Here is a 12,858-nt window from a genome sequence, read left to right on the forward strand (position 1 = left end):
GCCCAGAGAGGCTGATTCTTAGCTTCTGGCCTTAGCAAAGATTTCCATGTTCATGTATAGTATGGGCTTAGCAGAGACATCTGCCTCCAAGGGACCATTTAGGATTGCACAATCAGCACATGACTAGTAAGGAGTGTAGACTGAAAGACCCAGAGAAGCCTTCTTGAATATCCTGCTGCTTGTTTGGTGAGAGCTGGGAGGCACACTGGCCTCAATCTAATAACTGGTACTAACTTCACTATGAAGGGGAATTGGAGTCTGATTTAAAATTTACTTCAAGATGAAGGAAATATAACAGTTCTTCGCATGCCATCATATCTGATGCATCTATATACTTTGTAATGGTATAGATGAGTTTTTAAAAAAATCTGTTAAAATAGTAAATGGAATATAAAATTGTATATTTGTATCTGCATTTGAATCATTTTATTAAATTCCATACAGTGAACTAAAAATTTGAGCAGCTCTGTGGACTATATTTAAATAAAAGTTTTACAATACATAATATAGTCTCATCGATGTTTATGATGTACTGAGCTCATAAGTTTTACCACTCTGCATCACCAATGGCTTTTGCAAATACATAGTCTCTCCCTCCAAAACACATAACACCATCTTTCAAATAGAATTTCCATTTGTTCTTGCTTCGATGAATCTGCAGGGAGAAAAACAGTCTAAATTAATTAGTTTTAAAGTCAAAGGGTTATCTACATTTCTTTGCACATCACATGGGATTATTCTGACCCTGAATGGAAGTTTTTAAAAATAAGATCTCCTTAAGAGAGTTCATTCATTCGTTCAGCAAATATTTGAGGTTCCTGTGTGTATGATATAGTTTTCAACACTGGATATATATATCAATTTTAAAAAAGAAATGAATACTTTAAAAAAAAAAAACAGGAAAAATTGTCTTTGAAGAGTTTACATTTGAATAAGGATGGAGGAAACGGAAACCTGATAAATACATAAATTATGTAGAATATTAAAAGGAGATAACTGCTATAAAAAGAGAGCGAGGAATGGAAGATCACAAATACAGAGGTGGGGTTATGATTTTAAATATGAAAATTAGAGTGGGCCTGACTTATGAGGTAACATTTGAGCAAAGACTTGAAGAAGGCAAATGATAAACCCAGGAAGATACTGACTAGAAAGCATTCCAGGCAAAGGAACAGAAGCACAAAAGTCCTGAGAAGGGACATGCCTGGAATGCTCAAGCACAGCAAAAAATTCAATGTGTCTGCAAAGGAATAAAGAGAAGATGTAGTTAATATTATCACAAATTTTAAAAAGTACTTCATTTTGAAGAAAAAAGTCACTATAATAAAGCACTGAGCAAGGTCTGAAGATATTAGCTTATAATCTATTAGATTCTATTGGCTCTTCTTTGAACTCAATAAGTCAGCCTAGATAAAGATAAAATAAAAACCAGGAAATCCTACTACCACAAGAGGTAAGAAATTATAAAATAATACCTCTGGGTAAACCACAAGTGATTATGTATTTTAAAAACTGTATAAATGTGGAATCTGAAATCAAAGGTAAAAATTAAACCTAGTTGTTGACTGCAAATAGTCAAATCAAAAAAGAGAAGTCTATGACGAGTAGTCAGATGAATTTTGTAGAAGCATAAGAAAATACAAAGGATAAACCCCCTATTTTTGTGAAGAAAAAAGTCCTATTATGGAAAATTTCTTCTCAGAGTTTGAATCCCATATTTTCACTTGCATGTATCTTAAAAAGTCTCAACAGGAAGTAACAACAGAATCCTGAACTCAGCAAAGTTAATAAAATCAGACTAGAATTAGGAGAACAACAATAGCAACAACTCATCCCAGTAGCTTTATCAAGTTACTATATCAAGTGACTACATTTATTCTAAAATGCAAGGAAAATTCGATATTAGGAGTTTATTAATATAAAAACTATATTGCTAGACACAAGGGAACAAATAATATAATCACCTCCTATGATACTGGAAAAGCACTAGACAAAACTCACACATTTTTAATTTTTCAACTCAAAATAAGAATCAAAGACTATGTCCTACACATACATTCCTACCTCAGACCAAAAACCATTGACCTAGTGCTTAGTGAGAAAAATCCTAAAAGTGTTTGCACTAAGGTCAAGACATAGACAAGGATACCCACTGTTATCCAACTTTTCACTCCAGAGGTTCTAGCCAATGCAATTAGACAAGAGGAAGGTATAACTGATACCAGCCAAAGCAATTAGACAAGAAGTCGAGATATAAAAATTGAAAAGAATGAAATTTACAGATGCAATGACCACACTGTATGAAAAATATATGAAAAAAAAGTATGAAAAACCTAAGTTAATTTTTTAAGTGACTAAATAAGAATTCAGTATTGATACAAAATTAATATATAGAAATCTGTAGCCTTCATGTATATACATACAGTTAAGAGATATAGAGAAAGAGCCAACTTACCACAGCAACAAAAGATAAAATAGCTAGAAATAAATTTTAAAAATACTTGATTTACTGGCACTATTCAACACATTCTCCTGTTTGAAATATTTTCCTCACTTTGCTTCTAGAATACTCCTGGTTTTTCACCTAACTCTCTGGACACTCTTTAGTTTTCTTTATTGATTCCTCCTTAACTCTCTTATCTCTCAGTTTTAGAGTACAACAGGACTCTTCTTTCTGTCTATATTCACTTTCTTAGTAATCTTAACTAATCTCATGGCTTTAAATACCTTCTATATGCTGATGACACCCAAAATTTACATCTCCGGTTCACAACTCTCCCCTAAACTCCATATTTTCATTCAACTGCTTCAACATCTCTTCCTGAATGTCCAATAGATATTTCAACCAAGTTTAAAATTAGGACACTGGTCACCTCTCCTCCAAACCTCACAGTCTTCCTCATCTCAATGGGGAATGGCCATGCATTCTTCTAAGTGCTCAGGCCAAAAACCTTAGGGACATTCTTTATATCTCCTACTTAAAACCCATATTCAAATCCATCAGTAAATGTTAGTTCTATCTACAAAGCATTTTCATATTCCAACCACTTCTACTACCTCTACTACTACTACTACTCTTGTCTAAGCCACCATCCTCTCTCACCTGGATTAATGTGTCCCATAACTAGTTTCCCTGTTTTCACCCTTGTTCCCCTTCAGTCTATTATAAACATGGTAGCCAGAGTGGTCCCATTAAAAACATAAACCAGATGTCATTTCTCTGCTCAAAACTCTCCAATGACTTCCCATCCAAAAACTAAAGTACTTAAAATGAACTATAATATCCTGCTCTTCACTTCACTCATTGCTCTGACCTACTCACTGTTTCCTGAACACAAAGGTATTTGTCTACCTCAGGACTTACATATTTACTGTTCCCCTTATCTGAAATGCTTACATCCAAATACCCTCATGGCTCATTTTCTTACCTCCTTTTGAGCTTTACCCTATCATATTCTCAATAAGGCCTCCCCTGGACATTCTATCTAAAATTACAACCTACTCCTCAGCATTATTAAAATACCACATTCTATTAATTTAATGTGATCTCAATGAAAATACCAATGGGGTTGGTTTTGAAACAGACAAGTTGATTCTGAAGTCATTATGAAGAAATAAACAATAACATCCAGGAAAACTCTGAAAAAGAACATCTTGAAGAAGTACTAGCCCTACTAGATGTTAAAAACCTCAATAAGTAAGTCAAGGTAGTACAGGCCAAAGAACAAACCAATGGCATAAAACAGAAAATCAAGAAGTAGACCCAAATACATATAGAAATTTGGTAGATGATAAAGAAATCATTCTCTTATCAGTGCAGACAAGATAGACTTTTCAATAAATAATATTAGAAAAATTGGGTAACCGCCTAGGGAAAAAAGCTGGAACCATATGTCACATTCTAGACCAAGACAAAACAACAAATCGATCATTTATTCTAAAATATAAAGATTAATATTTTAGTCATGACAACACTACACATACCTAATAAAAGAAATAGACAAAAAAAAAAAGCCTTACATTTTAAAAAAGAAACCAAAGAAATCTTAGAAAAAAACATAGATGAATTCCTTCAAAATCTTGAGGCAAGAAAGAACTTTCTAGTCATAACTCAAATTTTAGAAGCAATAAAAATAAAGGCTGACAAATTCAATATCTTCATGAAAGACAGAAAAAGCACTGAAAGCAACTGAAGAAAAAGTATTTCTACACATACCAAGGGTAATTTTCCCCAAAATAATAGAGCTCTTAGAAATCAATAAATAAACCAATAATCCACTTTTTTTAAATAGACAAAGATTATGAACAAGCAATTCACATAAAAGTAAATATACTGTTACTCTCTTTAAAAAGACAAGGTGCAGAATACAGTGTCGTATATGCTACCTTTTAGGCTTGTACTTGAATCAAGAAACTCTATATTAAGAAACTAATATAACTGGTTATTTATACTCAAAGCAGGGACAGGGAGCTGATAGGAAGCACAAATGGTGATGGAGTGGGAACCAGACTTTTCATGGTATACCTTTATAGTGTTTTGTTGTTTTTAATGATATGTATACATTATCAATTTAAGAAAAACAAAACATTCACAAAGAGGGAGAGAGACAGAGATACTGTCCTACACACTTAACAATTATTCACTGTACTAACACCTAAGGGACAAAGCCAGCTATAAGCAAAAGTTTGTTAAACTGTCAAATGAAGATGCTACAACATTCAAATAGTTACACATTCAACTACAAACAGTGTCCTATTTATAGTATAAAATACTCCTATCTATAGTAAAAGGTTTTATTTCACCATTAATCTTCCCTATGATTACTTTAACCTTTATATTCTTAGACATTCCCTGGGCTTCTGAAATAACATGTCCATACACTTTAATTCTCACTCAGCATGTTAACCAGTGACCTTCATTTGACCTTTCCTGATAGCACATCTTAATACTTGCAGGTTTTCCCAAATTGTTAATTTATAAATTTTAAAGGTAAATTCCATATGCTAATCAAAGTCAAAAATGTACTTTAAAAAAAAAAGTGTCTCAAAGTTTAATGAGCATGCAAATCACCTGGGGGGGGTGGTCTTGTTAAAATGCACATTCTGATCCAGTAACCTGGGATAGGACTCAAAATTCCACATTTGTAACACTCTCCCAAGGAAACTGATACTACCAACCTTCAAAACACACTTAGTAAAGCTCTTTAAAGACTACTGAAAAGTCTTTCGGTTTACTTGAGTCCGACAATACTACTTGAAACAAGGTAAGCAATGACCAGAACTGGTAAGTTACTCTTTTATAAAAATTCACTATAACAGTGGTCCCTTCCACCCCACTTTGACCTTAAAGATACATTTTCTTTACTAGCTATCTTCTGACTTCATCCCTTATAAAAACTTTTCAATGGTTCTTCAATGCCCTGGTTTTCATTAAAATTCTTAGTGTTGTTCTTAAAATATTAACTAATTAGAGAGTACTCTCAGACAATTCGATTTGTTAACACTATACATGTAATATCACTTCTTCTACCTACACCTCAAGGTTGTTGTAAGAAGCAAAAGACAATGTATAAGAAAATACTTTGAAAAATACAAAGCACTATGTAATTAATTACAAGCTATTTCTGACAACAAAGTACAACAAAGGATATTCTATCCATAATGATCCAGAAAGTACTTTGTACTCTATGGAGCACACATATAATTTAGTGCCTTAAAATGTTTTCTTCACAGAAGGTAACACACTGTTTAAAAAAAGTAAAATAAGTTTCAAACTAAGAACGGTCCCTTTTCTATTACATGTTCCTTCCTATGCTTATGTTTACCAGAATCTAAATTGCCTTTTTCTATCTGTATATAATGTTACAGGGAAGAAAATAATCTTGTTTTTATAGAAAAATATTTATTTTTACAATTCAAAACACAATCCTCTGTTTCAGGTATATTGGAATTGTTACTGAAAAAAAGTCAAAGATGTAAATATGCATTAGTCATCGGGGAAATGCTAATCAAAAACTCAATGAGGTACTACTTCACACCCACTAGGGTGGCTAGAATCAAAAACCCAGATAATAAGTGTTAATGAGAACACAGAACAACCTAAACCATCATACACTGTTGGAGGGAATTAAAAATGATACAGCCACTTTGGAAAACAGTCTAGTAATTCAAACTATTATCACATGACCCAGAAGTTCCACTCCTAGGTATCCACCAAAAGAAATGAAAATATATGTTCAAATGAAAAGTTGTATACAAATGTTTATAGCATCATTCTCAAGAGCCAAAATGTGGAAACAACCCAAATGTCCATCAACAGATGAATGGAAAAACAAAATGTGGTATATCTACTCAAAAGACTAGTATTCAGCAATAAAAAGGAATGAAGACCTGTTACATGCTACAACATAGATGAAACTTTAAACACTGTATGAAGTAAAGAAGCCAGTCACAACAGACCACATATGACATGATTCCTTTCATAGGAAAATCCAGAATAGGAAAGTCTAAAGAGACAGAAAGTAGACTAGCGGTTCCTTAGGCCTGGGGATGGGGTTTCTTTTTGAGGTGATAGAAATAGCCTAAACTGACCATGTTATTGGTTACACATACCCATGAATATACTAAAAAACATTGAATTGCGTACTTTAAATAGGTAAATTGTGTAGTATATAAATTGCATCTCAAAACTTCTAAAATATAAATATGTAAATACACATGAATTAAGAATAAAAATTGACCATTCTACTACATAATCAGTTATAGTGTTCTTTTAAAAAGAAAAAAGTATTATATTTTAGTTGCTCAAGTTAAATTGCTACTAATTTCTAGGCTTGAAATTTGAGAGACACCTTCAACCCTCCCTTGTTGATCATTCTCTAATATCCAATTAATTGCCAAGTCCCACTGATTCTGCCATCATAACCTCTGACTCTTCCACAATCTACACTGCCATTCTTAGTCTGGTATCTGGTTACTTCATGTCTGCACTATCCTTGTTCTTACCATTTGCCTCTTCCAAATTAGAAAATACTGCCAGTTTTTAAACACAATCACAATTTTTCCAATAACATTCTTAGAAGGCTAATGTCCATCAAATCAAATCTGGATTTCTCCTTAGCAGGATTCTGGATTTTCCAATCTGCTCCCAACTCAGCCTCATTTCCTAATACATCCAAAGGAGAACACTTTAGTCAAGGCCGAGTTGTCCCTACACTGTTCCTTTTACATTCTACATGCATTCATTTCTCTGCCTTTTATCAGCCTATTCCACTCTGAATGCCACTCTCCACACTTATCTATATCTAGCAAATCATTCAAGACCTATTTCAAAACTCCACATCACCCACCAAAGATTTGTGGAGAACTCCAACTGAAAGTGATTTCTTGTATCTCAGCCATTTCTAGGACTTACTGTCCTGTGCCACATATCTTAGCCACTTATCTTAATATTTGATGTACCTGTCACAGATTTTAGCTTTTAGTTTATCTACCATCTTATTATACGCCACTCTATTATTCCACACAGAAATCTGGTTTCAATAATATTGTCACCTCCTTGAAACAAAGACTATCACTCTTTTTTTGTATCATTGAGACCACCAGCACAGTGTTAGATCCAAAATAACACCCGCAAAACTTACAGAATTAGCTATTTCAAGATTAATTTAACTATGAACTATAATTCTCCATATTTCCCATTATTTTACATGTAAAATTTCTACTATTAATGCAATTAATAAACCCAAAGTCTAAAAGGTGAATACAGTACCTTGTCATACTGACAGACGATTACATTATCTGTGTCAAACAGGTCTGGTGCATCCTGCTCACTAACATCATCTCCGGAATTTAAAGGGTCCTAATGATGAAAGATGGTTACATTAAGAAATTGAATCGTGCTTTGAATTTTTAAAAGATAGACATATGTAAATAAATGAAAAAGAAGAGACAGAATAGTAGTGTACTTAAAAGTCAAATAGCCTGAGTTTAAATCATAGCTCAGCCACTTAAAAACTACTGACCTTTGGCAAGTTACTAAAACTCCTCATGTCTCAGTTTTCTCATCTGAAAAATGAGGATAGTAACAAGACCCATAGGGCAGTGGGAATGTCAAATAACATAAGGCAATTAAGAATTAATATGGCATCTGGAACATATGTAAAGCTACCATAAATGACAGTTAATACTACTTACATGCTTCTTAATTACCATATTCCACAAATACTTCAGTGCATTTGTCAGAATTAGATCAGATATGTCTCTACTCTGACTGCCTTCTTTACCTCCACTCCCGTCCCCTAAACCTCCCATTATCTCTAGTTAAAACTAACAAATACAGTAGCTGAATCCTAAATTCTTAATAGCGGTTTAAATTACAGTTTAAAAGTTTAAATATTAGTGTACAAATAAGTCTCATTTTAAAACACAGAGTTAATCTTATTATTCCTCTTAACTCCAAAGTATATTAAAGTACAAATGTTATAAATTTACTAAAGAATTTGCAGTTCAAAAGTAATCTTCACCTCCTCCACAATGTCTATTTGAGGGTCTTCATTATCACTACTGTTGGCAGTTGAACCTCCATTTGATATACTGTCAGCTTCCTCAAGTACCTTCAGGTCTCCTCCATCAATAATCCCTAGAAATTCATTCTCATCCACATCTCTTGAACTTCCTATGTCATCATTGGAAGATGTATCACCAGTCCCATCTATTTGAATTATTTCATTAATATCATCATCAGTTCCCTGAATGCTTAAATCCATCTGAGAATTAGAATCCTAAAAAAAAAAAAAGAAATACAATAAAGTTTTTCAAGTAAAACAATGTGAATGAAGCACTGAATCACACATTACTTAAACATCTCACAAGTGATCACTTAAGATGTTTGTTTCCTGTAAGATGATGTTCCCTAATTTTGAATTTTAGAATACCCCGAGATTCCTAATAGGAATAATTTTTAAATTATAAAGTAAACCCACTTACAGTTACATGTTGACAGCAGATGAGTTCCCTGCTTTCAAATAATATTTACTAGTGTTTACATACCTTAAATTTGTATAGTACCCATTAGGTTTTAACTATTTCATATTATTTCAAACAGTAATTCGATGAAGTGAAAAGGACAAGTGACCTCATGCTCAATGGATAAATAAAAAATATAAAGGATTGTACTAGCTGAAATAAGCCAAATACAAAAAGACAAATATAAATCAAAATTGATATAACTGGAAAAAGCAGACAAACCCAAAATTATAGTTGAAGAATTCAACATTCCTTTCTCAGTAATCAATAGAAAAAGTAGACCGAAATTCTGTAAGGATGCAGAAGACCTGAACACAACTAATCAACTTAACCTAAGTGACATTCATAGAATGCTCCACCCAAAAATAGCCAAATGCACATTCTTTTCAAGTGCACACAGAATGTTCATCAAGATGGACCATATTCTGGACCACAAAACAAACCTTGGCAAATTTAACACAAACTATGTTCTATAAGCAGAGGAATTAAACCAAAAATCAATAATAGAAAGATCTGGAAAATCCCCAAATATTTAGAAATTAAAGAACACATTTCTAAATACCATGAGTCAAAAAGTCACAATGGAAATTAGATCATTTTAATTGAATGCAACCAAAACATAAAATTTCAAAACTTGTGAGATGTAGCAAAAGTAGTGCCTAAAGGGAAATCTACAGCATTACATTATAGTAGAAAAAAGCAAGTCTCAAATCAATGGTCTAAAATTCCACCTTAAGAAACTAGAAAGAGAAGACCAAATTAAGTTCATAGCGAACAAGGAAGTAATAAACATAAAATAAATAAATAAAGTTGAAAACAGAAAAAAAATTAAATCAATTAGACTCTTTGAAAAAGAGTTCATTCTTTGAAAAAAAAAATCAATACAATTGATAAGCCTCTAGCCAGACCAACAAAGGAAGAGAGGGAAAAAAAAAAGATAACATTAGGAATTAAAGAAGGGGTGTTGCCACAGATCCTGAAGACACTAGGAGGATAAGGAAATTGTCATTTGGGTTGCTATAACAAAATACCATAGACTGAGTAGCTTATAAACAATAGAAATTTACTTCTCATGAAGGCTAGGAAGTCCAAGATCAAAGTACCAGAAGATTTGATATCTGAGAACCCACTTTCTGCTTCATAGATGGTGCCTTCTCATTGTATCCTCACATGGCAGAGGACCTAGGGAGCACTGTAGGGTCTCTTTTATAGGGCCTCTAATCCCATTCATGAGGGCTCCAACCTCATGACTTAATCACCTCCCAAAAGCCTTGCCTCCTAATTACCATCAACTATGAGGGTTAGGATTTCAATATATGAATGAGGGGAGTGCATAAACATTCTGAGTGATATAAGTCAATAAAAAAATTAATTTTATGTTCATATAATAGCAATAAACAACTGGAAATTGACATTTTAAAACAGCACTATTTAAAGCAGCAAGAGAAAAGCAACTCATCATATACAAGAAGTCCTCAATAAGATAATAAGCAGATTTCTTAGTAGAAACATTGAACATCAAAAGGCAGTGGGATGATATAAAGTCTTGACAGAAAAGACTATCAACTGGGAATTCTATATCTGGCAAAATTGTCCTGCAAAATTAATTGAGAAATTAAAGGCATTCTCAGATGAAAGCTGAAGGAGTCATCACCACTAGACCTGCCCAATGATACTAAAGGGAGTCCTTTAATTTGAAATAAAGCTAGAGAGTAATTTGAAGCCATACAAAACTATAAAGTTCTCTAGTAAAGGTAAATACATGGACGAATATAAAAACCAGTATTATAATTTTAGTATGTAACTCTACATTTTATTCTATGAGGTTAAAAAGACAAATGCATAAAATAATTATTATAAATCTATATTAAGGTAATATGTAAAAGTATATTAAGGGGTATACAATATATAAGATAGAATTTGGGACATCGATAACAGAGTGGGGGAGGTAAAGCTGAAAGGAGTTTTAATATGAAATCTAAGTTGAGTTGATATCAGTTCAAATAGATTGTTATAACTTTAAGATGCTGTAAGTAATCCCCATGGTAACCATACAAAATAATCTATAGAACATACACAAAAGGAAATAAGGGAATCAAAATGTGTCACTATAAAAAATAAACTAAACACAAACGAAGGCGGTGAGAAGAAACGAGGGACAAAGAACCTAAAAGATGCACAGAAAACACATAACAAAATGGCAAGTGTAAGTCCTTCCTTATCAGTAATCATTATAAATGTAAATAGATTAAACCACCCAAGCAAAAGACACAAATTGACAGGATGGATAAAAAATGAGATCTAACTATATGCTGTCTACAAGAAACTCACTTTATATCCAAGGACACAATAGCCTCTAAAAAATCCATAGGTCAAAGAAGAAATTTAAAAAAAATCCAAAGAATAAAAATATTTCATCAAGATATAAAACATATCAAGACAAATGAAAACGAAAACACAAAAAACAAAACTTATGGCACGTAGCAAAAACAATGCTAAGAAAGAAATTTAGAACTGTAAACACTCATATTAAAAATGAAAAGGATTTCAAATTAACAACCTAAATTTACACCTTAAGAAACTAGAAAAGAACAAGTAAAGCCTAGAACTAGAAGAAAAGCAATAATAGCAATTAGGGCAGAGATAAACGAAGTAAAAATAGAAAAATAAGGAAAAAAAAAATCAACAAAACCGGGAGTTGGTTCTTTGAAAAAGTCAACAAAATTGATAAATTTTTGGCTAGACTGATGAAGAAAAAAAGAGATGACTCAAGTAACTAAAATCAGAAATGAAGAAACTTTACTACCAATTTTATAAACAAACAGATTTATAAGCGAATACTATGAATAATTATATACCAACACATTTGAAAACCTAGATGAAATAAACAAATTCCTAAAAAACACATAACCTAACAAGCCTGAATCACGAATAAATAGAAATTCTGTATAGACCTATAACCAGTAAGGGGATTGAGTCGGTAATCAAAAATATCTCAGCAAATAAACGTTCAGAACTAGATGGCTTCACTAGAATTCTACCAAATATTTAAAGAAAAATGAACACTGATTTAAAAAAAAAAATTCAACAAAACAATAACAGAATGCAACAGCACATTAAAAGGATTAAATACATGACTAAGAGGAATTTGTTCCTGAAATGCAAGGATGGTTCAACATGTGAAAAATAATGTAACAACACATTAACAAAATGAAGGGGGAAAAAAACACACAATCACCTCAACCAATACAGAAAAAGTATTTGACAAAATTCAACATCCTTACAAGATAAAAAGCACACTAAGACCATAAGGAAATTGCCTCAACATAATAAAGGCCATCTGTGAAAAGCTCTCAACAGCATATTCAAAATGGTGAAAAATTAAAAGTTTCTCCTCTAAGATCAGAAAAAAGGCAAGGATGCCCACTCTTACCACTTTTATTCAACATAGTACTGGATGTCCCAGCAAGGGCAATTAGGCAAGATAAAGAAATAAAAAACATCCAAATTAGAAAGGATGAGGTAAAATTACCTGTTTTGCAAATGACATGATCTTTTATGTACAAAGCCCTAGATTCCACAAAAAAAATTTTAGAACTAATGAATAAATTCGGCAAAGTTTCAGAATACAAATACACAAAAATCAGTTGCATTTCTATACATTAACAATTAATAACCTGAAAATAATTTTAAGAAAACAATTCCATTTGAGATAAAATAGAATAAAATACTTAGGAGAAAACATAACCAAGGAGGCAAAAGACTTGCTGACTGAACACTAAAACATTGCTAAAAGAAATTAAAGAAGACATAAACAAATGGGAAGACATT

The 12,858-nt window shown here is 32.4% G+C and overlaps 1 protein-coding gene across 1 annotated transcript in view; it reads right to left on the reverse strand.

The window, feature by feature from the left end:
• Positions 1-401: 401 nt before the first annotated feature.
• Positions 402-12,858, reverse strand: part of GTF2A1L (general transcription factor IIA subunit 1 like) — a 34,753-nt gene continuing 22,296 nt past the window's right edge. The window contains exons 6-8 of the mRNA XM_039887206.1: positions 8,526-8,783; positions 7,772-7,861; positions 402-655 (exon numbers count right to left, since the gene is read on the reverse strand). Of these exons, the coding sequence (XP_039743140.1) occupies positions 548-655; positions 7,772-7,861; positions 8,526-8,783 (456 nt within the window). The 3' untranslated portion in view covers positions 402-547. The remainder of the gene's footprint in view (positions 656-7,771; positions 7,862-8,525; positions 8,784-12,858) is intronic.

This window comes from Pteropus medius, unplaced genomic scaffold (genome assembly GCF_902729225.1).
Source record: "Pteropus medius unplaced genomic scaffold, Ma_sr-lr_union100, whole genome shotgun sequence".
Lineage (NCBI taxonomy): Eukaryota > Metazoa > Chordata > Mammalia > Chiroptera > Pteropodidae > Pteropus > Pteropus medius.